General features: G+C 41.5%; 1 protein-coding gene and 1 long non-coding RNA gene across 6 annotated transcripts in view; both read left to right on the forward strand.

Annotated features, from left to right (window-relative positions):
• EPM2A (EPM2A glucan phosphatase, laforin) overlaps positions 1-25192 on the forward strand; it is a 106528-nt gene extending 81336 nt beyond the window's left edge. For all 5 annotated transcript variants that reach the window (XM_027084245.1, XM_027084254.1, XM_027084251.1 and 2 more), the window contains exons 3-4: positions 14501-14742; positions 22756-25192. In XM_027084245.1, coding sequence (XP_026940046.1) covers positions 14501-14742; positions 22756-23033 — 520 coding nt within the window. In that variant the 3' untranslated portion in view covers positions 23034-25192. The remainder of the gene's footprint in view (positions 1-14500; positions 14743-22755) is intronic.
• On the forward strand, positions 794-8970 carry LOC113608206 (uncharacterized). Its single transcript, XR_003428254.1, has 3 exons — positions 794-837; positions 8346-8462; positions 8930-8970. It is a non-coding gene; the product is annotated as an uncharacterized LOC113608206 (long non-coding RNA).
• Positions 25193-25502: the final 310 nt, after the last annotated feature.

A 25502-nucleotide genomic window follows, 5' to 3' on the forward strand; every position in this document is an offset into this window, starting at 1 on the left:
TGAGGCTCTGAAGGAAAGCAATGGGAATGGAGAACAGGGGACCGATTCTGCAGCTTTTCAGGAGTTTGACTTGTATGACTGGGTTAATGACTGTAGAGAGGGGAAGCAGAAAGAAGGAAGAAAAGTTTCCTGGCTTAGGTGACTGGGCAGCTTGTGGCACAATACATGGAAATCTAGAGCAACTGGGGAGAATCAGGTTTGTGGGTCGGGAGCAAAGATTGGAAGATGGTGAAAACGAGTTCAGGTGATACTTACGGGACTATAAGTGGAGAATTCCAATAGAGCGTTGATGTCTGAGCTGGAGGCAGTAGATTTGGAATTTACCAGCATGTAGATGGCAGTTATAGATGGCAACGTATATTAGTGAGATAACTTAAGAGTATATAAATCGAAGAGAGACCAGAGTTTGGAACCCTGAGAAACACTCACACTTAAGGCTTGTAGAGGACACAGAGTTTATGAGGGAAACAGAGCATAAGTATGAATAAACTAGGAGTATGTGGGGTAATGGAAGTGATCAATAGGATACATGTAATTTGGGACAGAGATGTAATTTGGGATAATATAATAAGGATGTAATTTGGTAATTTGATAGATGTAATAGGGAGGTATTTTTTTTTTTTTTTTTTTTTTTTTTGCGGTACGCGGGCCTCTCACTGTTGTGGCCTCCCCCGTTGCGGAGCACAGGCTCCGGACGCGCAGGCTCAGCGGCCATGGCTCACGGGCCCAGCCGCTCCGCGGCATGTGGGATCTTCCCGGACCGGGGCCCAAACCCGCGTACCCTGCATTGGCAGGCGGACTTTCAACCACTGTGCCACCAGGGAAGCCCATAGGGAGGTAATTTGATAGATGTAATAGGGAGGTAATTTGAGAGAGAGATAGAAAGTGTACATTAAACTGTGAAATATCAACTGTGTCAGATGGGACTTGATAGGTGTTGGGTCTCTGGCTGCTGGACTGAATTCTCTTAGTAGAAGCCTATGGATGATTTATATTATTTAACGGACAGATGTTTTAGATATCAGGTATGTTTCAAAAGTTTGAAATCCAAACATTTCTCCACACACTTAAGCCCAGGTGTGAATGCAGAATAACGTTCCTGAAAAATCTTGAAAACATCTAAGCACAGCAGTTGGAGGTGATGATGTCCTTGACCATGGAACATGGAAGAGACAATTTTAGCTTAAAAAATGTAAGACCAGTTTTTCCCAATTAAGCACTTCAATGGATGGAAGCTAATATATGCTCAGTGGAATGGATGATCTGAAATAAATCTGTATTGTGAAGCTATTGCCAGAGTGAATTAACTGCATATAAGGGCACCACATAACTGAAAGCACTCTCGTGATGATTAGGGTTATTTGAAATTCACCAATTTAAATATGACAGTTTTAGTTTGGGTATTATTGGTGCTTAATTGTCTTTGTGAATTGTATTAGACTACATGCCCGACTGTTTATTTAAGACCTTTCCTAGTTAGAAATAATGTAAGTAGACCAAGTATCACTGATATGTGGCATATCTGTGGATTTTCTTCCCTATCTATGGATTCTCAGAATCTGTGGGTAACATAAAGTGAACAGAGGCCTTTTTGATTTGTACCTCCTTAAGTGGGTTTATTGACTGTCATGACTTTGTTTTGGTCCTCATGAAATATATGTGCCCTGATTCCAGGCTGAATGAAAGAAGCAAAACTTCCCGGGGATTTTCTAAGTCCCAATATTATAGTATTTGTAGCTATCAATCTCTCTTCTGTACCTGTCATCTAAACTACTTACATCTCATAGGGGAGAGGAGGTGTTTCTGTTTGTCTTTCTGGAAGCTTATCTAGTTTCTGACACCCCTGACTGCAACACTGCTAATTGCATCAGAGTTCTCAACCATTTAAATTCCTTGGTGTTCCCTAAATTTCAAGTCTTGTGTGTATCATCCCCAGTTTTCAGCATCCACATGTAAAAAATCTCAAGCTTCACTTTAAAAAGATAACACAAAAGGGAATTTTTCCCCCTATCAAGAGGCCAGTGAGCGCTGTAAATAAGGAGAAAAGAGGAATGTTTTAGAACCAAGGAAGGTCATTATGTAAATACAACCATTTGGCTTCCTACAGATTCTTCACTGAGAAATCAAGAAAGAGGGCTAAAGAGATTTAAAATTTTTTCTGTAATTAGTAGAATTTTTAAAAATAGCAAGCCTCTCTGCAGTTATTAGACCTCCAGTATTAGTATCAACAGTAGAGATAAAATGCTTCTCTTTTTGTTTCTACTTGCAAGAGGAACCTTATTTTGTTTACTTCTCAGTGCACCTGAGCATTATGAATTGCATTGATCTATTGTAGAATATCATAATAGCATATAGATTGAATATCACTATTAGAGTACTCCTTGCTACTCAAAGTGTGTTCCAAGGGCCAGCAGCATTGATATTACAGGGGAGCTTGTGAAAATGCAGAATCTCAGGCTCTAACCTAGATTTACTGAATCACTATCTGCATCTATCATAACCCCCAGATAATTCCTCTGTACATTAATATACTTTTTTTTAAATTTATAAATTAATTAATTAATTAATTTTTTGGCTGACTTGGGTCTTTGTTGCTGTGCGTGGGCTTTCTCTAGTTGCGGCAAGTGGGGGCTACTCTTCGTTGTGGCGTGCGGGCTTCTCATTGCAGTGGCTTCTCTTGTTGCGGAGCACGGGCTCTAGGCGCGCAGGCTTCAGTAATTTTGGCATGCGGGCTCAGTAGTTGTGGTGAACGGGCTTAGTAGCTCCACAGCATGTGGGATCTTCCCCGACCACGGCTCAAACCTGTGTCCCCTGTTTTGGCAGGTGGATTCTTAACCACTGTGCCACCAGGGAAGCCCTGTACATTAATATTTAAGAAACACTAGTCTAGATGAATAATAACCATACAAATACCCCAGATGATTATTTTTGGTCAAGAAAATTATAAGGAAAGAGCCTACTGTGGCTCAAAGTACATAATAGAATCCCTTTCACAATAGAACTTCCTTGTAGTTCAGTAAATCAAATGATTAGTTGGCAATGATGAAGAATTAACATAAAAAAGAAAAAAAATCATTTTTTTCACTTTTCCAACCGTCTTGTTTTCTAAATTCATTTTTGTTCCAGAGCTGAAATAAAGACCCACAGGTGCAAAGAATAAATTTTAAAAAATAACTCTTTAGAGAACTGATTAAATAAATCAATCAGTTTCATTGTGTATCAGTTTGCCTACAATGGATATTTCCTTGATGTGAGTTAAATCTAATTGATGGGCAACATATCCTCTGTACAAAGTTCTTACATCAAAAAAACAAAACAAAACCCTACCTTATTAACATTTCCATAATAGAAATGAAAGAGTTGAGTGGAAAACTGAAAGGAAGTTTGAATAGTTTGATATTCTCAAGACTTTGGGCATATGGATGCCATTAGCATGATGTCTAGTCAATGAAATGTTGGTTAATCTGAAACTTGTAAAAATATGCAGTAAGGAAACTTAGAGAGATAGGCTTCATTGAGGGCAGACCTGGTTAAGCAATTGTAAATTATAATATTACATTATTAAACTTAGAGTCATTTTATAATCTTCCCTTTTCTCAATCCTTTCATCCAATTAATGTGCAAGTTCTGTTGGTTCCACTGCTAATGTACATCTTGAATTAATCCACTTCTCTATCTGTACCACTAACTATATTCCAAGCTGTCACTATCCAAAAGGTCTTCCCTCTTCCTCATAGCAGCCAGAGTCACCTTATAAAAATTATGAAATAAGTCCATGTGACTCCTATACTTAAATATCGTTCATTGACATTTCATTGCTTTTATATTCTTATACAAATTCCTTAGTACATCAATGAGGCCTGGCATGGTCTTTTCAATCTGTCTCATGCCACACTTCTTCCTTATTCCCCTCACTCCTGTCTCTACGTTTCTCTTGGTTCCTAAAGTATATACCTCTCTTCCTCACCATAAAACATTGTATGTCTTGCTCCTTTTTCTACATCATGTCTCAGGGTTTTGTTTGTTTGTTTGTTTGTTTGGGGTTTTTTTGGCCATATCAAGCAGCATGTGGGATCTTAATTCCCCGACCAGGGATAGAACCTGTGCCCCCTGCAGTGGAAGCTTGGAGTCTTAACCACTGGACCACCAGGGAAGTCCCTCTATATCATGTCTCAGTTTTAATGTCATCTTTTCAAGGGACATTAAACTGTCTGTAGGAATGTAAGTTGGTGCAGCCACTATGGAAAACAGTATGGAGGTTCCTCAAAAAACTAAAAATAGAATTACCATATGATCCAGCAATCCCACTCCTGGGCATATATCCAGACAGAACTGTAAGTCAGAAAGATACATGCATCCCTATGTTCACAGCAGCACTATTGACAATAGCCAAGACATGGAAACAACCTAAATGTCCATTGACAAATGAATGGATAAAGAAGATGTGGTACATATATGCAATGGAATACTACTCAACCATAAAAAGGAATGAAATAATGACATTTGCAGCAATACGGATGGACCTAGAGTTATCATGTTAAGTGAAGTTAGTCAGAAACAGAAAGACAAATACCATACGATATCACATATTTGGAATCTAACATATGAGACAAATGAACTTATCTACAAAACAGAAATGACACAGATATAGAGAACAGACTTGTGGTTGCCAAGGGGGAGGGGGAGTGGATGAGGGATGAGGGAGGAGTTTGGGGTTAGCAGATGCAAGCTAGTATATATAGAATGGATAAATAATAAGGTCCTACTGTACAGCACAGGGAGCTATATTCAATGATAAACCATAATGGAAAAGAATATAAAAAAGAATGTACGTATATGCATAACTGAATCACTTTGCTGTATGGCATAAATTAACACAACATTGTAAATCAACTATACTTCAATTAAAAGAAAAATAATGTCACCTTTTCAGGAAGGAACTGCCTGATTGTCTTACTTGAATTCTGATTCCTCTGTGGTTCTCTATTTTAACTCCCTGTTTAAGTCCTCAATAGCACATGACAAATTAATTTATAAATTTTATACATTTTGGATATTTATTCATTTATTGTCTGTCTTCCTCAAAGAAAGTAGGCTCCAATAAGGGCATACCTTGACTGTCTTGCTCACCACCGATTGTTGAGTACCTGGCAAAAAGCAGGCATCATTACACTTTTCTTGAATAGAAAGGATGACTGTAGAATAAATATAAAAAATTTCCCATGCTTAATTTTTTATTACTTCCTTGGTCTTCTGTGGTTCCTAATTCATTATGCAAGTGATTAATTTTGAAGAAATCCTTTCAAGTTCATTATGTGAAGAAATATTAAACATGACATTTTACTCTTTCAAGGAATGCTCAGCATTGGAAACAAAATTAACATGCCAAGAGGGTATTTTAATGGAACATTTTGTTGAAATTTGTATCAAGGGAACCAATTGAGGCTGCTAGCCTAGTTATTTGTCTTAGTCTGTGGTACCTTGTGATTGACTTTAAGAAAGTGAAGTGTGCTAGTTGCCGTATTTACCAGTACAATCTGTCAATATGGCATATAAACCAAATTTCAGGTCAACACATATGCAAAACTAAGAAGACCAAACTCTATGGGACTAAGAGTCTGAAGAAATCATGAGTCTGAGAGACTGTGCTCTTATACATTTCAGGTAATTCTCCAATGAGGCGCATTCCCTGAAAGCCAAGCAAAGGGGCCCAAGACTCTACTGTATTTATCAAAACTATTGATAGATACCTCAGGACTTTAGAACTGAGTTATTAGATCAAGAAAAAAGACAAATAGCCCAGCCAGGGGCCTGATGGTCTCTTCCTCTACATTGGAGGTACTCAGGTGATGGATTGAAGGACCTGAGTAAAGGAGGGAGTGTGGGTAGTATTGTGTATAAAGAACAATTTGGCACCACAATCAAACGTTAGTTGCATTTTTAGAATTCCAAACATCAGGATGAAAGGTGAAAAATATCTATTCAAATGCTTAACTTTAAGTGCACCTGATATATGGATATTTGAAGAGTCTGGATAATTGTATATATTTTAAGTCTGAATTTTACACCTTATATTCATTTCCTGGGGCTGCCATTAAAAAGTGCCACCAATCAGATGGCTTAAACAGCAGAAATTCATTGTCTCACAGTTCCGGATGCTAAAAGTGTGGGATCAATGTGTCTGTAGGGTTGATTTGTTCTGAGGGCTGTGAGGAAAGGATCTGCCTCTTTCCTTGCATTGGAGATTGACATCTTATTCCTTTTATCTTCATATCATCTTCTCTCCATATGTGTCTGTGTCCAAATTTTCCCTTCTTATAAGGACACCATTCCTATTGAATTAGCCTACACTAGTGGCTTCATTTTAACTTGATTATCTCTGTAGAGAACCTTCTCTGAATAAAGTTACATTTTAAGGGATTAAGACTTCAACACAGGAATTTTGGGGAAATGCAATTCAACCCATAACAGACCTTCATAATTAATTTACTTAAATGGCATTTTATAATATAGAAAATAAAAGAACATGTCAAAAATATTTGCTTTATGTGGCCAAAAACTACACAGCACATCCAAAAAATCTAAGAAACTAACTGCACTTATAAAAATTCACATATGCTCTATATAGACTATAGTCTATGACCTATAAGCAAACTATAATAAAACTTTTTAATTGGGACTTCCCTGGTGGTCCAGTGGTAAAGAATCTGCCTTATAATGCAGGGAACGCAGGTTTGATCCCTGGTCTGGGGACTAATATCCCACATGCCGCGGGTCAACTAAGCCCGCATGCCACAACTACTGAGCTCGCACACCTCGACTAGCGAGCCCGCGTGCTGCAAACTACAGAGCCCACGTGCTCTGGAACCCATGCATCACAATTAGAGAGAGAAAATCCAGACGCCACAGCTAGAGAGAAGCCCACACGCCACAATGAAGAGCCTGCATGCCACAATGAAAGATCCCGCATGCTGCAACTAAGACCTGATGCAGCCAAAAAAATAAATAAATCTTTAAAAAAAAATACAAAAACTTTTTTATTGAGGAAGTTAATTAGCATCATTCTTTAAATTGGAATTTGTCTTTGAGCAGTTATTCAGCCTTAACTGGAGTCTGTTATAAGCACCCTTTTGGGGTAGAAATTTGGCATTAACAACTTAACACCTGACACCAGAGAACACATTTTCAGCAGAAGGAGCTATATGTGCTAATGAAGCTTAGAGCTTACTAGAGGTTGATTTTAATGTTTCTCTTGCTTTCCCCCTAATGAGATCTAAATTATGGCACTAATAGACTTATTTTCTTCACCTATTATTTAAAAGCCAGATCACATTTTAATTGCACATCGAATTGCCCATAAAATAATAAATAAGGTAAAATGCAGCACAATTATCCATCTTAAGAAATGTGCTAATCTCTTTTTGTTCCTGAATTCTTAGCTGGATTTTGTGAAGGACCTCAGCAAAATCCATTTTCTCTGTCTTTGAAATGGTGCTGTGTTTGTACGGCTAAGAAGAGGGTGCTACAATTCAAGAGTTGTGGTCTCTTGGTGTGATAAGAAATAAACAAAAGCCTATGTTCATACATTGATCCCACCATTCCTGTGGTTTTCCTAATTTTTTTCCTGTGGACAAAAAATAATGCTAATTTTCACCTTCAGGGAAAGGTTATTCTGCCATTTCTTGTGGCCATTAAGGATGGAACCTGCGATGTGGAGTCTATTCAGCTGTCTCCTTTCCTGATATCTCTTGTCTTTTCCACGCTCCCTCCTCCTGTCCGTACCCTGTGATGTTTTTGAAAAGTGCTTGGGTGCTCGTTCTGCTTGATGTACTCATTACTGCCAGTGAGGCCTCCTTTGACTGACAGCTGAGATGGAGCAAGTGAGTTCTGATTCATATGCTTCAGTAGCTGTTGTACCGTAGGTCCTAGCCTGACAAATGAAGCAATTGGTGTAGTATTGAGATGTGATTACCTGGAACCACAAATCCAGATTCACTCAAATGAATGAAACTGATTTTGATTTGCAATCCAAGAAAGTAAGTTTCCAGAATGTCAGCCATCTATTTCTTTCCCCTGGTCTTTAGCCAAGTTGTGATATGACTAGGATGGATTTTATTTAAATTCAATCTTGTTGAATCATAGTGGAAATAGTCAAAACCCAAGTGAATAATTTTTTTCTACAATAATACATTCTTAGTGGATATAGCTGTGTTAAGTATTTGGCATGACTCAGAAAGAGATTTAGTTTTGATGTTTTGGAAGATAATATGCATTAAACATAAGGACACATGTTCTCACAACTACTCTCTTATAACAGAGTTTCCCATTCCTCACTCTCTGTCTAGGAATCAGTTGCAGTCTTGAAACTATTTTTGGAGAAAGTAAGGGCTTCACTTTGTCCATGTGTAGAGCTGAGCAAGTCCACATCCTCTCATCTCCATATTTTTCACCGCTACTAAAAGGTATTGAGATCTATATACTCAGCTCCTCCTGGATGTTTATTGGGATCTGCTAGGCTAGTGGTTCTGGAATCTAGCTACATATGTAATATGGTTAATTTCTAAAAAAATAAAGTAAGAATCAATTCACAGAATCTGAGGCCTCCCTTTAGAGCCACTTTATGAGTATCTCTGGGGTAGATCCTGGTAATAGAAGTTTTTATAAAAGCACTGCATGTGACTTGAATGCAAAGCCAGATCTGGGAACTTCTCTTCTGCATTGACTGAGTGGCAATGCCCATTTGGTACAGTGGTTTCTCTTTGACCTTTCCAAATAATCTATAGTGGAGCTGCGAGAAATCTCTGCTGTAATTCATGATTGATAGTGAGTTATTCATAAAATAGTTCTCTGGAAGTTTTATGATGTCATTTACAATATAATTTTAAGCTCTGCTTTTTTTTTTTTTTTTTTTTTTTTTTGTGGTACACAGGCCTCTCACTGTTGTGGCCTCTCCCGTTGCGGAGCACAGGCTCCGGATATGCAGGCTCAGTGGCCATGGCTCATGGGCCCAGCCGCTCTGCGGCATGTGGAATCTTCCCGGACCGGGGCACGAACCCATGTCCCCTGCATCGGGAGGTGGACTTTCAACCACTGCGCCACCAGAGAAGCCCTAAGCTCTGCTTTTTATTCTGTTATTGTATCTTTGAAGTTTGGTATGTCTTGCATTAAAACTACCTTTACAGAAGATTTTTTATTCCCTAAATCTTATATTTCAACAAATTTCTTCTCACCTTTACAAAAAAATCCTGATTTAAAAAATCATTTAAAGTATCATTGACACCAAAAGAAGATTAAGATGAGATCAGTAAAAATTGATTTTTAATGGTGTCAAATCATTCTCTTTTGAATGAAGTAAAAGTTTAATTACTGTTTAGAAAGGACATCCTGCATCTTATTACTGTAGTGTATCATGTAACTAGAAATGTATCACCTACTATTGGAGACAACAAACTGAAGTAGGATGCATATAAAGGGCACTTTAGCTGTCTAAGTAGAATCTATTGATCTGTGTGTTTCCAACAAGTCCAGTATTTTGTCTCTATATCCCATGTAATGGTTCAGTATAATTTACTTTACAACTTCAATTCTCTATCCTTCACTACACTGCTTGTTTTCAGAATTTATCTTTAGTTATCTGCCTCCTAGTTTCAGAACATCTTACTCTAAAAACATCAGGAATTATTTTATATTAATTTCTTGAATATGTACTCTGACTTCTAGCATTGTTAGAGGAAGAATTAATTATGTTAAATGAAAGTTGGAAGTATCTGGTATAGAAACTGGTATTATTTGTGTGTGAGTATGTGTGGGTGTGTATTTCAAGGGCTTATTTCCATTAGAAACTTGATGTGGGAAATATATATGTTAGGGTACCAACTTTGGGCCTATTTATCTTTGATTTGTTCTGAGTTTCTTAAGGTTACTGGCCAGTTTAAATGCATTTGAAGGCCAGGGCTGAATGAGATGATAAAATAACACCTTTTTATTTAGCAACACAATGTGATCTATATATTGAGTCTGGTTTTGGATTCTGATTTCTTATTTTATAGGGTCAAATGTCCTGATTTACCCTGTATATCTCTCTATGAGCTACTCTTTGGTATATATGCAAATCTTGCATGCCAGCCACTTTGTTTTGGCATTTATTTACTAGTTGAATACTAAGTGCTCCCACTCAAAGAGTACAGTACTCAAGAGAACTCTGGATAACATTTGGAATTTAGCTTACCTGTCATGAATATTCATTCTAATATGTAACCAGTCCACTTCAAGATTTGGATAGTAAAAGTGCACTGTTGTTCAGAAGGTTGTATAACTGAGGTGTCCACTTCCTTCTTTTTCCAACTGAGCGTTCTCAAGTACGCTCAGTTAAACCCCAAAGTATAGGTAAAGCAGCCCAACACTATTACCTACTAGGCATCCAGCAGGTTGCTGCAGGAGGAATCTTTATGGAATAATGGAAGGAAGGATGGAACATCTTACACAGGGGAAGGTTCCTACTCTCACTGAACAGCCGGAGTGTAGGGGCAACGACCCAGGGGATGTGAAGTTTCCATTCCTGCAAAGACCAAATACTCAGCTAACAGTGTCCTGGCCAAGAGTAGCTCTGGGATACTCTAAATGTGTCCCTGCTGGTGGTCTTTCTCTCAGTTCACTGGGCCCAATGGGGTGTCTCAGAATTCTTTGGAGTCAGAAATAAAGTTTAAAAAAAAACTTTGGATCCTGTGCCCTTCTTCACAGCACCTGGGTTTCTCTTTGTTTGAAATTGTATCCTTTTATTGCTCCCATAATAATCCTCAATATCCACAAGGAAATTCCTAGCAACCTATTATACTTAGAACCCAAGCGGCAATAAAAATTGGTTTATCCTCTCTTGGAGAGTAAGTAGGGTTCAAGCTTTAGAAAGATGATGCTTGCTCTTGTAAGATATTTTCATTGAGGATGAATAATACCCACATTTGAGGATTAGTCAGTTGGCTTCTTAATGTTAACATCCACAGTGACGACAACAACAACAACCAAAGGAGAATAGCTAGCTGGATTTCATATTATAAAATAGGGTGAATAGTCTATGCTCTGCCGCATTCAAACGAAGGCTATATAGGACAATGAAAAATTATATAAATAGTCATTTCAATATCAAATAAATTACTAAAATAGGTAAATTATAATAACTAGACATAAACTCCACTGGTATTTATTGTGTATCCACTAGTGTCAGACTTGTTCAAATACATTACTTAATTGTATTTACTCCTTACAAAATTCCTGTGAATTAGTTATTTTGAGACCCATTTTAAAGATGAGCACACCAAAGGCTCAGAGATGATAAGTAGGTTGGCCTAAGGTCAGACAGTTATTACCAAGTGCTTTTAAAAATACTGTGCTAAAATTGGTATTTGAACCTAGTTTTTCCAGCTTGTGTTTAGTGCCCTTTCCATTATGCCACACTTAACATGTTATCCTGCTGTTCAGCTATCTAATATTAGGCTTTTGCTTCATTCTCTATATCTCTCTTCATATACACACATACGTGCATACTTACATATTTCCAAATATGACATGGAATCATATTATCATCAGAATATTGTAACTGATGAGCCACAAACTCTGTGTCAGGTATGTTGGTCTTACTCCAGCTCCACATTCCTTTTCTTCCTACAAAAACTAAAGAGTTCTAGTCCACTCTTATTCCCCTAAATGAAGGTTTCCTAATCTCCACTTTATTGACATTTTGGAGAAGATAATTCTTTGTTGTGGGGCTGTCCAGTGCATTGCAGGATGCTTAGCAACATCTCTGGTCTCAATCTACTAGACGTCAGTAGCACCACCCAGTGTGACAATCAAAAATGTCTCCATAATCACTGTCAGATATCCTTCGGGAAGCAAAACTGTTCCCAATTGAGAATGACTGCTCTAAACTTAAAATGAAAGTAACTAAATAAAAGTGTAGTCCCTCTGCTCTGTTTCTTCCCTGCATATTAGAGACTTTAAGCAATTCGTTTATTTAGGCTTTATATTAGTCAGAATAAGTCAAGTTAGGCTGTGGTAACAAACAATGCCAGAATTGGCTTAACACAATGAGCTGTTAGCTCTCCGGGCTGCTGTCCTCCCTGAGTTAGGTTACCATCCAGGTGACTGCAGCTCCTAGAAGCTCAGCTCCACATGTTCCTTCATACTCATCGCAGCAGGGAAAGAGGGAGTGGAAGGTCACGCATAAGGTCTTAAGTATGTCCCTCTGAAGTCACACTGGTCACTTCAGCTTACGTTTTATCGACAAAAGCAAGTCATGGGGCCATATCTAACTTTGAGGTGGAGAGGAAGTTTAGTCCTCCATGCTTGAAAGGGGATACCTGGGAACACTGGTGAGCATCCGTGATGCCCGCCACCGTCATCTAAGGACTATTGTCTGAACGCCCTGTAATGAACCTAGTAAGGTTCTAGGTTACATGAATCAAGTAAGGTTTGAAACAGATTATTCACCTATCAGTTCTGGAGAGAATGTACTCATGTGAAATAATCAGTGAACAAGACAACATATACCATATGCAACAGATTATAATAACATGTGTTCAATTTATATATTAATTTGGAAAATATTTACATTTTTAAGATACTTACATTTTATGATTTTAAGTCTTGCAACTAAAGAGCATGGTATATCTTTTGGGTTCTGGGACCTAATTCCAATGTATGGGGTAGGGAGTGTTCTCACATATCCAAGCAATTCTCCAGAGACCAGCTTGGTGTCCTGCAGTTCAATGCAATTCTGACACTACCTACCTACAGACAGCATCAGATTCCACAGGTTAAGGGTTCAGTCACACAAGACCCAGCCCCCAACCTGCCTTCAGAAGCCAGTCGCAAACCCAGGTTGTTACCCGTGTTTCTGACTGGCTACGGATTGGAGATTCCCCATACCTCTCCTTAGACTCGAGTTTCATTAATTTTCTAGAGCAGCTCACAGAACTCAGATAAACATTTTACTTCCTAGATCACCAGTTTATTATAAAAGGATGTAACTCAGGGACAGTCAGATATAAGAGACACCTAGGTGAAGCATGGGGAAAAGGGCAGGGCCCTCTCTCAGTTCCATGTGTTCACCAACCTGGAGGCTCCGCAAACCCTGTTCTTTTGGGTTTTTATGGAGGCTTCATTTCATAGGCATGGGTAATAAAATCATTGGCCAAAGGTGACTGATTCAACCTCCAGCCCCTCTTCCCTCCCAGGAGGTCAGGGGGTAGGATGAAAATTCCAACTCTCTAATCACAAGGTTGGTACCCCCTGGCAACCAGCCTCCATGCTTGGGTGTATTCCAAAAGTTACCTCATTAACAAAAGACAACGTTACAGCTCTCATCACTTAGGAAATTTCAATGGTTTTAGGAGCTCTGTGCCGGAAATGGTTATGAAGAGCAAATATATATTTCTTATTATAAATCACAATATCACAGTATGTCTCTCTATTTATTCGTTGTTGTTTTCGTAATGTCCTCTAATAAAATTTTATAGTGCTTTCTCGTTAAAGGTATTCCTAGATGTTTTATAATTTTGTTTTTTGTTTGTTTGTTTGTTTTGTTTGTTTGTTTTGTTTTTGCGGTACGCAGGCCTCTCACTGTTGTGGCCTCTCCCGTTGCGCAGCACAGGCTCCGGACGCGCAGGCTCAGCGGGCATGGCTCACGGGCCCAGCCGCTCCGCAGCATGTGGGATCCTCCGGACCGGGGCACGAACCCATGTCGCCTGCATTGGCAGGCGGACTCTCAACCACTGCACTACCAGGGAAGCCCTTGTTGTTATTTTTGAATGAAATTTTCCCTGGTCCTCCCATTCTATTTCTACCTGGCTATGGTAGTACAGAGAATGGTTGCTTGATTTTTTATATTTTTCTTCATCCAGATATCTTAATACCTTTAATATTTTTCATAGCTTTTGTAGTTTAATCTTTTTTTCAGAGTTACATTTCCTCTTCTTACATTGTAGCATTAGGTGAATCATACAATGTTGTTACTAATGGAAATCATCTTTAATTTTATTTAAAAGAAGATTGTTGATTATTAGTTTCTGTTAATCTCATGCTATTCGAAATTTTTAACAGTTTTAAACAGGAATGAATGCTGAATTTTAGCACATATTTTCCAGAATTAATCATAGGAGTTTTACATTTAATTTGTTAGTATTTGAAATATGTTGATGGGTTTCCTGATATTGAACCACATATACATTCCTGGAATAGGTATAACTTGGTGGACGTACTTTAATATATTGCTAGATTTGGTTTGCTAATGCTTATTTCCTGGCGTTCTAGTTAATTGAATCATTTGTTTCCCCCAAAACACCGCCACCAGTATTTCAGTCTTTTGCTAATAATATTGGTTCTCATATTCTTAATACAGCTTTTCCTGTTCCAGCTTTAAAGGTTAATTGCCTTTTAACACTACATGTTTTATGCAGCTCCTATAACACCAACAATAGTAATAGTTGACTCCATGTGTTCTTATTAGAATTCTACCAAATATCTGGCTGGGTAGCTGCCCTCGCCAAGTGGAACATGTAACCATCAAACTGAAGCATGAACTGGGGATTACAGCTGTAATGAACTTCCAGACAGAATGGGATATTGTACAGAATTCCTCAGGCTGTAACCGCTACCCAGAACCCATGACTCCTGACACTATGATTAAGCTGTATAAGGAAGAAGGCCTGGCCTACATCTGGATGCCGACACCGGATATGAGCACTGAAGGTAAGCATGAGAAGGAGCTTTCTGGCTCCTCGTTGAATGTGTTTCAAAGAAGCCCTTGCTGGTTTTTCGCCTGTCTGTCTGTCTATCTGTCTGCCTATCTACCTGCCTACCTTGCTGTCTATAATTGAATGACTTAAACGTGAGTGACAGATATGGAATAAATATAAGGTTTTTGGTTTAATATATTTAATATGTATATCTTTTGACACCTTGGCTTAGATTCTGTTTAACATGGGTCCTTCGATTTATTTATTCATTAAACATGTATTTACTGTGTATCAACTATGTGTGGGGCTCTAGGCTGGTGGTTGGGAATATAACAGTGAGGAAAAGCAGGCACAACTCCTGTCCTCATGGAACTTCTAGTTCTATAGGGCAGACAAGCGTTAATCAAATGACTACAAATAGAGTTGTAAAGCTATGATGAGTTTTTGGTTAGAAAGATACACAGATATTGCTGTGAGAGCCTAGGCAGGCAAATCAGACCTAGGAAGAAGGGCCAGAGAAGGATTTCTCGGGTGTGTTTGAGCTGAGATCTGAAGCAGGAGTTGGCACGGGTGAGGTGGGAAAGAGGCTTCCAGGCAGAGGGAGCAGCTTGGGAAGAATCCCCGTTGCAGGAGAGCACAGAGTGTTGGAGGAACTGAAAGAAGGCCAGTTTGGCTGCAGGGCTGGGAAGGAGGGAACAGAGTCTTCTTGCAGGATTTGGGGCACAATAAAAACTTCAGATGCTATCCTAAAGCAGTGAGAAGCAGTTGAAAGGGTGGGAGGCTGGGAGATGTCAAGTTAACTTATTTTTTCCCCCTAAAAGTGCCCTTCGTTTGCAGTGTAGAGAATGTCAGAGTGGGCCCCAGCTGATCTGGGGACGCCAGTTAGGAGACGACTGCAGTAGGTAAGGTGGGAGATAACGAGAGAGAACGCAGCTCGGGCCAGGGTGGCAATAGTGACGCTTCATTTACTGCACAAACACTGGCTGAGCATGTCTTTGTGAAGAGGGAAGTAGGGTGTGACATGGCTGCTGCCAGGGAAACAGAGATAAATAGGCACACTTTTTTTTTTTTTTTGGCTGTGTTGGGTCTTCGTTGCTGCACACGGGCTTTCTCTAGTTGCGGCGAGCGGGGGCTACTCTTTGTTGCGGCACGCGGGCTTCTCATCGCGGTGGCTTCTCTTGTTGCAGAGCACGGGCTCTAGGCGCCCGGGCTTCAATAGTTGTGGCACGTGGGCTCAGTAGTTGTGGCTCATGGGCTTAGCTGCTCCGCGGCATGTGGGATCTTCCCGGACCAGAGCTCAAACCCTTGTCTCCTGCAGTGGCAGGCGTATTCTTAACCACTTCGCCACCAAGGAAGCCCAAGGCACACTTTTGATCTCATGGTAAGAGGCAGTAAGGCAAGTTCAAAACTAATTATGGTAGAAAGAAGAATGTGATGAGAGAGATGAGCCTTGCGCACTAGGAGGGTTATAGCGTGGGAGGAGCTCTTTTACGGCAGAGCGCAGGGAGGCTACATGAGTATCCTGGGATTTGAGGTGGGCGTGGCAGGTCCAGGTAGAAGGAGAAAGAGCATGCCAGGTGGAAGAAACAACCAAGGCCCAGAGGCATGGTATTTTAGAGGAACGATCTGTATTTCAGCCTGGCTGTGGAGGAGGGTTCTTGTTTGTAGAAAGGAGTGGAGCCAAGAGAACAAGTTACATGAATCATATCAACCAGATGTCAGCAGGGGGCAGCAGAGAGCTATGGACTGGTGCAGGCTGAGGGAGTTTGGTGAACTGCTATTCTGGGGGAAAGAAGGAAGACAGTGATGGCCAGGGAGGAAGCGTCTCTATCATCAGCCCTCTTCCCCGCAAAGTACATTATGTATCAAACACTCTTCTCAGTAATTTCATACATTAACTCATTTAATTCTCAAGACAAGAGTCCAGGCAGATGTTGCAGTTATCTGCATTTTGCAGAGGAAGGGAATGAGGTACAAAAAAGTTAAGTAACCTGGCCTATGTCACATAGCAGAGACACAACCTGGATTTCAACCCAGGCAGTCAGGCTCAGAACATTGCTCCTGACACCATATGATGAAGCTTCTCTACATGCTCACGTGGACTCTTCATGCACTTTCTGCAGACCACCACCCGCACTTTCAGTCTGTCATGTACATCGTCAGCTGGAGTTAGACAAAGTCACGAGTTTCCAGGGAGGTAGCTTGTCACCCCAGAGTGTCCCAGGACCTTGGCCATCTTGGCTCTTAATGAATCTTTATGGTCCTCCTGTCCGGGCTAGACCCCTTTGTGGGTCTGTCTGAACTGAACTGTCACTGGGGATGTATAATTTTTCTTCCTGAAGGAGGAGATAGTTTGGTTACTCTTCTTGGTAATTAATACCGATCCAAAGGAGCTTGATTCAGCTGCAAGAGCTCTGTCTTTTTTCAAGGAATTAAAAAAAAAAAACCCACCTTATTTGCACAGAAGAGCCCTGGTCGAATCTAGGTCATATTTGCCCTGTCCAGTTTGTTTCTCTGGTTTCAAAATGGAGAAGGTCGTTAGGACAGTGTGCCTGTAGCTTCTTGGGAGTGTTTTGATTTTGGCTTCTTTGGTTGTCATCTTAGAGCATTGTTATCCTGTTGGAGTAGGATGTGAGATGAGGCTCAGAGAAGCTGAGATGAATATAGCCTGCTCCACCCCATGCACTGATTCTCCAAAACCCTGCTGACTGATAGGCAATTTGCTTGATAGTTTGGGAATATACAGAAGCCTGATGGAAAATTCTACCTCCAAAGACCTGCTGTAATGGTATTAAAACCTTTGTCGGGGGTGGGGGAGGGGTGGGGGGGTTACAGAGTCCCCAGGACCCAGTCATACAACGGAGCGTCTTCCACCCTGAGGCACTTTGGAAACATGAAATGGCAGCAAAATGAAAGCTCCCACTTGAAAAAGGCCAAACCCCAAGACTAAATAAAGGTTCAGCATAACCTGGGGGAGTAATCAAAGAGTTAACAACCCTCCTGCGTCGCCGAGGAACTTCTGACCAATAGATCAATCTCTGTGGCTCACAGCATTAGCACCATGAACACACAGATTAATTCAGAGGAATATTTTTAGAACTCTAGAGAAAAATCCATCTGGAAGTGTTTTGAGCCGCAGCATAATGCTGTCAGATAAAGTCTGAGAAAGAAGACAGTCTGTTAGGCCTGACTGTCACCACTGGTTGTCACAGACCTGGTACAGTCAACTGTGCCATCGATTCTTTCTCTTGTACTTTTTGTCCTATGCAGTGGGACTGGGGCTGTTTAGGTTTTTTCTTTTCTTTTCTTTTCTTTTTATTTTATTTTATTTTGATTTGTGTCTTTCACCTGAGGAACAAAAAGCTCCCAAATCTAGCACTCACCTGAAAACATAAAATCTGTTCATTAAAAGTCAGTTTTCCTTCACACGGGAAGTACTCAGATTGGGTTTTGACCTCTGTAAGCGCAGTGCGGTTCATAACAAATGGTTTACCCTTGTCTCCCAAAAGGGTTAACATGCTCCCCAGAGCCACCCATCTGTGGTCACAGTCTTAGTTCTTTCTCTGACTCAGCGCTAAATTCAGTGCTGCCACGAGGCGGAGACACTGGCCTTGGAGCCTCACCGCCCGGGCTTGAGCCTTATCACCGTCGTGTGATACGGGCAGGCTTGTTCCTGCACTTGGAAAATGGGGAAGAATAATTGCAGACTTACACGGTTATAACAATAGAATAAAATAATTGATATGAACGTGCTTTCAAAATTCCAAAGTTGGGACTATAATATTAGTGCCAAGTTCTTCAGTTTCTACCAAAGGGCGTTACAGATAACATAGACCTTATCAATATTAAGGAAAAGAAGATATGCTCAAATAAAATAGTAATATATTCAGCCATAAATCTGCCTCTGGATTAAGAAAGGAAAGACGTGTGTGTGTGTGTGTGTGTGTGTGTGTGTGTGTGTGTGTGTGTGTGTGTGTGTGTGTTGGAAGGCTGAAAGTTGTGCCAGGAATGATTTCTTTCAGGGTCAGACTTAGGTCAACCTCAGATATCTTTAGGGGCCCCCCACTCCCACTTATTTCAGGCCCCCCATGCCTCAGGCTGCCCCACCATGCCCTTGTCCCCTTTCTCACCTGTGCTTGCTTGCTCATTGCATGTTTTCAGGTAGGTTTTAATCATTCCAGAGTTGGATTAGCCTGGAGGAGATGTGGGCCAGAAATTTAGATAAGAGGGGTCTCGGACTGTCTCAGATCAAATCGGTATTAATGGGATTTTTTACATTGTTTTAATTCATGTATTTAATGAGTGTTTATTGAGCATCTGTGGAGAGTCAAGGCCTGTTTTAAATTCCAAAGTAAGAATCACAGATGGTAGAGTGTTTTGTTGGACCTGCACAGGCTTTAAAATTTTCAACTTAGTTGCCAACACTTAAAATTTGGAATATTTCACATTAAAAAATCAGTGGTTCTCTTTTGCCTTGGGGTGTTATTGTTTTTAAAAATGGAAACATTTTATCAAATTAAATTCTATATGGAGCCTAAATATATGAAACATAAAAATTAGGGGATCTGGTTGACTCTGGCTTTACTGTGTGAGTCCTGACCCTGGGGACCGTCTTGTGATTCCTTGGTGGGTTACGTATTAGCTCAGCCTCCCTAGGATGGGTTTTCAGGCAGAAGGACGTGCGCCTGTAGGGCACAGATGGCCCCTCTAGAGTAGGGGCAGAGGTGCTGAATCCCACGGAGGGTGTTACTGTCCCACAGGAGTGAGAGCCGCAGCATGACCAGGTAAGTGGGGGGGCAGGGACTGACTGAAAATTCAGATTGACAGCATAGTGGCTAGCAGGTGCCATTGACCAGGTAGGTTAGGGAAAGACAGTAGTACAGAGGATAAAACCAGAGGCTTTAGAATCTGGATGGCTGGGTTGGAGGTGGCCATTAGGGAATAACCTTGGGCAAATCTCAGATATAACTGAGGATAATAATAGTACCAACCTCATAGCTGTTGAGAGGTAGCCATAAAGGAGCTATTGCACACAGAGTGCTTAGATCAGCGCTTGGCAGGTAGAAAAGGCTCAGTACGTGTTAGCTGTCATCAATCAAAACAGGGTCAAAGTAAAGGAGGGCTCCAGCTGAAGCCAGGCTGAGAGGGGTGGGCCCCCTAGACTGACTGCTTCTCCGGTGCTCCTTTTTATTCTTTATTCATTCTTTATGTTATTTAAATAATTGTTTGACAGTTCTTAAGTGGGACGGCCGAGTGATTCTAGGAGAAGACCACTGGTGGGTGAGACCTGTGTTTAAACTGGGAGCCTGCTGGAGTTTCCAAGTTGCAGCTGACAATTACATTCCAGGATTATGTGTCTGAGCTCACTGAACCTTAAACTAACACAAATCCCTTTTCAACTTCTAAGCTGTGTACATACCTGTTGAAGAATCTTTTACAGATAAAAAGGAGAGGGGGAGATACTAGGTCGTTTCGGCCATTTGGTGCAGACCCTTCCTTGGGGAACCTCTGGCCAGAGTGAAGGTCAGCGGAAGGGATCCTGATGGGTCCATATAGACGTGGCCGGGGCAGGCTGGCTCCACGGATGCTGCAAGAGCTGAGCATTGACTCTGGGACTCTGCAGCAGCTCCTTCTGCAAATGTCCACTGTGGTTTACTTGTGTATTTGGCATTTGATGAAAACCCGTATTAAAAATGTTTATGTTTATTTCCTGGCAATGAACATGGTAACTGGAGAGGCAGCCGTAACAGGGAACTTGAAAAGTGATGCCAGCTGTGGCAGAAGCAGGAGTGACCCAAGCTTCCCAGATCCGTCACTGGTAGTTCCCTTCCTGGACAACATCACTTAAAGTAAACCTCTAACATGCCCTCAGCGGAACAAAAGCTGTGCCCTTGAACAGGCCTCACCCTCATCAGCAGGGCCCCTCAAACAGACCTTGGAGGTTTTGCCGCCTCTGATCCCCCAACTCAAATGGTGGACCAAATAAACAGTCCTTTCCCTGAGACATACAGCGAGACACCTCTCTGGTACATATGGTGTCTTCTGCCTTGTTACATCTCCGGAGATACTTACTGCCTCTAGGAGAGGGCCATGGGTAACTGACTGAATGGCAGGCCCACCTAGCTCTAACCTCAGATCACCCTGCAACCAAGCGCAGAAGCATAGATCAATGAAAGTTTATGGCTCAGTTTGGACTCTGAGAAATCAATCAAGGCTTGGAGCTGGTGTGTCTCCAATTCAGATGCCTTCAAGGACAAGGCAGGGAACATGAAAGTGTGGCAACAGGTACTGGCAAGAGATGGAGCTTCAGGAACTTCAAAGTGTGCTCTGCCTCAAGCATTCCTGTTAAAAACACCTCTAAACTGCCGCGTGGGGCCTTCAGATCCCTTAGTCAGAGGCAGCAACAGAGCACCAGGAGAAACTAGAATATTATCTGGCTTCCATATAGATCTCCTGCTCTGATCCCAGAGCAGGCTGAGCCTGAAGCTAAGTGCTAGCCCCCTCCACCCGCTGCCCCAGCAGGGAGGTGACTTCAGGCCACAATGGGATTTTGGTAACTTTCTCCTTCTAAGGTGGTGATGCCTGATTGCAATGTGTTGTGTTGGTCCCTACAAGGCATTTTAAAAAAGGACATCTAAGGAAAGTCTAAACTTACTTGAGCAGCTCTCATGGGAGAATTCCAGGCCTCATGAAACCATCTGAGGGAGGGGTTTTTCCCACCTCTGCCGTCATCCAACGGGATGGCAATGTGAGGGCTGGACAGGGCATTCTCTGTGGCCCTCGGAAGATCGCCCCAGGACTGTGGTGTCTCCATGTGGTTGAGGACGAGAGCAGCTGGAGAATGTGAGGTCATAACACAGAGTTTTCGTCCAGGACTCTGTATAGTTTCCCTCTTTAATCGCTTCTTGAAGCAATTTATAATGACCATCCTCCACTCTCCAAAATAATCCACTAAATTCATTTTGCTCTTAGAATCTGTGAGCAGAAGAAACTCCAGGCATCCAGGAGTTTGCTGGTTTTAGGGGGCTCTCTGTCCCTAGGATGATGAAAAGGGCCTGAGTCCAACGAGCCTCAGCAGAGCATTGTATATCCTGTCTCAGTGTGATGAGGGGAAGACATTGGATCCTCTAATCATCAAGATAGTAGCCATAGAGCAGCAACACCTATAATCATAATTGCACAGTAAAGGAAAAATTGAATCAGTTTTTTTTTTTGTTTGGTTTGGTTTTATTTACGGTACGCGGGCCTCTCACTGTTGTGGCCTCTTCCGTTGCGGAGCAGAGGCTCCGGACGCGCAGGCTCAGCGGCCATGGCTCACGGGCCCAGCCGCTCCGCGGCATGTGGGATCTTCCCGGACCGGGGCACGAACCCGTGTCCCCTGCATCAGCAGGCAGACTTTCAACCACTGCACCACCAGGGAAGCCCTGAATCCGTTTTAATACACACTGCATCGTGAGGGAATGCATGAATGACTGGCTATCCCACATGTATCAGTTAATAAGTTAGCCATTTCATTGGACAAATTAAAATTAGCCTATGTTGAAAGAGTCAGATTGACTCCTTTAACAAATATGGACCAACTCTGTTTTGGATTTACCTGGAAGATCCTTTTGGATTAAAGGAAATTCAGGTGACAGGACCTGTGAGCTTCTCTTTGAAATCCTTTAAACCTCTGCCCAATCTGTACAGGCCATTCTGATGAATGTAAAAATCCATTCTTCTGAGGATAGGCGGTAGTGAAATTATCTTTGAAGGGAGATTTGCACGGATGCAGACGTCCTTCAAAGGAAAATCAAGTGAAGATTCAGAGCTGACCTATTGCCTCTGGCTGCTCTTTCCACTTTATAACTAGCAGGTTTTGGTATTGTCTCACCTTTTCTTTCAAAACAAAGGAGTGAAGCAAGCTCCGACATCCCTGCCTCTCCCGCCAAAACACTGTGATTTCTCGGTGCGCTGGAGGAGTGACTATTAGCGGCAACACGGGGTTCACGTCTCACTGGTCTGTGCTGTGCTCTCTCAATCCCAGGCCGCGTCCAGATGCTGCCACAGGCGGTGTGTCTCCTCCACGCGCTGCTTGAGAACGGACACACCGTGTACGTGCACTGCAACGCCGGGGTGGGCCGCTCCACCGCCGCCATCTGCGGCTGGCTCCAGTATGTGCTGGGCTGGAATCGCAGGAAGGTGCAGTACTTCCTCGTGGCCAAAAGGCCGGCTGTGTACATTGATGAAGACGCCTTGGCCCGGGCAGAGGAAGACTTTTATCAGAAATTTGGGAAGGTTCGGTCTTCTATATGCGATGTATAGGTGATGGATCTGCCTCCCCTCCCTCCCGGTTTCCTGACGAAGCCTGGAGTGACGCTTGTAAATGACCTAGAAACCAAGAATCTTCCTCAACTGCAAAGACGAGTCTCGGCTTCTCCCCTGACCTGCCTTCTTTAGTCTGGCCTTGACTTTTGGTTACGCTTTGGTTGAGCTGTATCTTTTTTGGAATATTTTACAAAGGAAGCTGTAATTGACACACAAGAAAAGTCCACAAGCAGCTGGACTGTGCAGTGTGGTTCTGGCATCAGACAGAAAGTGAATGGGTGCAGTTCTGTGCCTGCAGGCAGCTCGGCCCCTGCAGCATGGTGGCTGCCTTGCGGTACTGGGAATGCACGACTGCCCTTGCTTGTTGCGTTGTGACTTGTCTTGCGGAAGAAAAGGTTGGGAGTTACGTAGATGGCATCACTGTGTGTGTCCATGCACACACAAACACACACATGCACACACGCACACACGTACATACACGCTCAGCTTTTCTGCTGAACTGAGATGGAATTATAAAGTAAGAGAGTTGGTCATTTGACCAAAGAAGGGAATAAGTGTGGGCGGGAGCCTAGACTATGATAAAGTAAGAGCCTCATATGACCCAAAGTGATGACTTTCTAGACTTTTTTTTTTTTTTTTTTTGCATTCTGCTTCATGGTTGTTAACATGTGTTCCAAGGCCTCGCCTTCCTTCTCTACCCACAGCCCTGTGTGACAGCCTCAGTAGCATTATTGTCTCTATTTGTTTTAGCTGAGGCTCCGGAAGCAGAGGGAGCGTGCCCAAGGTCTCATGGCTGGTGAGGGACAAGCTGGAGTTTATCGCCCGGGTTTATTTGACTCAGTGCTTTTTCAACACAACCTGTGGTTTTGCCAGCACAAAGTTCAGTCTCTGTCAGAGGAAGGTCGATTTTTTTGCAGCAGTTTTTACAGTAAGAAGTGGAACAGCGTTCTGATCAGTTGCCGTAGAATTCAGGAAAGTAGTTATCCTAATTTAAACCATGGGGGCTGTCTCAAGGCCAGAGTGGCCTGAGCCATACATAGCTCACAAGAGGAGCTGTATTCCCAAAAGAGCCCCAAGTGCCAAAGTCCACAGACAATTGTTCCACAGTTTAGGAGTGATAACATAGGCGTTATCCCTCAGTTTAATACAAAACACAGTTACTGTGCCTCCAGACTATGCAACTCACTATCCTGGGTTCTATAGGAAATATAAAGATTAATAAGATGTTGTCTTCAAAAAGCTCATAGCCTAGAAAAAGTCCTGTGTTCAACCAGGTGCACTGCAGGGTTGAACTAGTAATGATTTGCTGGAATGCGGAAGGGGAAGTAACTTTTATTGGGTACTTCTTATGTGCTAGATGCTTTAAATCTTATTTAATGTAATCTTCACAGTACCTTATGAGGGAGATTTTATTTTCTCCATTATATAGATGAGGAAACTAAGACTCAGAGAGATTAAATCAACTGTCCTCTATCACATGGTGAATAAACAGATGAAATAAGATACAAAACTAGGTTTGTCTGACTCAAAGCCGATACTTTTTCTGTTAAACTAAAATGCTTATTTATTTTTCTCCTCCTCCTTTTCTTCCATAAACATTTATTGATAGATATGAGAGACTCTGATTTAGGAAGTATGGGGAAAAGCAGGACGGAAGGTAAGTCCCAGTGGAGTTCAGAGGAGGGAGAGGCATCTTATAACTGGGACTCAAAGGCGATGGCATTTAATTTGGGCAGAGAAGGCTAGACAGTACACATGTATCCTACAGTTTTACAAAGTCAGACTTATAAGCCAGGATTAAGTAATGTGAAGTCTAGTTCTCTTGCTAAAAATAAGTAGAAATAACTATGGTATTCGAGTAACCCATAGTCATAATGTGTTATGTAAAATTTAATCTTAAAAATGGAATATTTCTAACTAATTACATAAATGTGTGTGTGTGAGAGTTTCTTGAATGTCTACGAAGTCCAGCTACGTAACCTCCACCATAGAAAGACTTTTTTGGGGTGGATTTTCCCCTTTTTTGCTTTGATAGACAAAATCAGTTTAGGGCTATTGAAAATGTTTTGGAAAAACTTCTCATCCCCAGTGAATGGAATGTCCAATGTATTTCAAAATCACCTGGAACTTTTGCTAAATAAAAGCATTAAAAATGACCTCTGTGTACAGGATTTTTTTAAAATGTTGTTAATTTAGTCTGAAATCCAGAAGAACAAACTGTGTTTCCTTATTTGTCAAAAGAGGCATTCGGCTGAGCTAAATTGTTTTTTCCTTATCGCTCTCATTAGCTGATCAAAACTGGCAGTTACAGGACAAAAGAAAGTCAAAGGTGAGGCCACCACAGAGAAGTGAGGATGGAAAGCTCAAGGGTGTGTCAGAGAAAATCAAAGCAGATGTTGTGCCATTAGCTGCTTGTCACTGGCATTAACAAAACTTTCCAGTCACAGATTTTTCAAAGAACAACAT

The sequence above is a fragment of the Aethalodelphis obliquidens genome, unplaced genomic scaffold (genome assembly GCF_003676395.1).
Source record: "Aethalodelphis obliquidens isolate GAN/ISIS:26980383/991018 unplaced genomic scaffold, ASM367639v1 scaffold3, whole genome shotgun sequence".
Classification (NCBI taxonomy): Eukaryota; Metazoa; Chordata; class Mammalia; order Artiodactyla; family Delphinidae; genus Aethalodelphis; species Aethalodelphis obliquidens.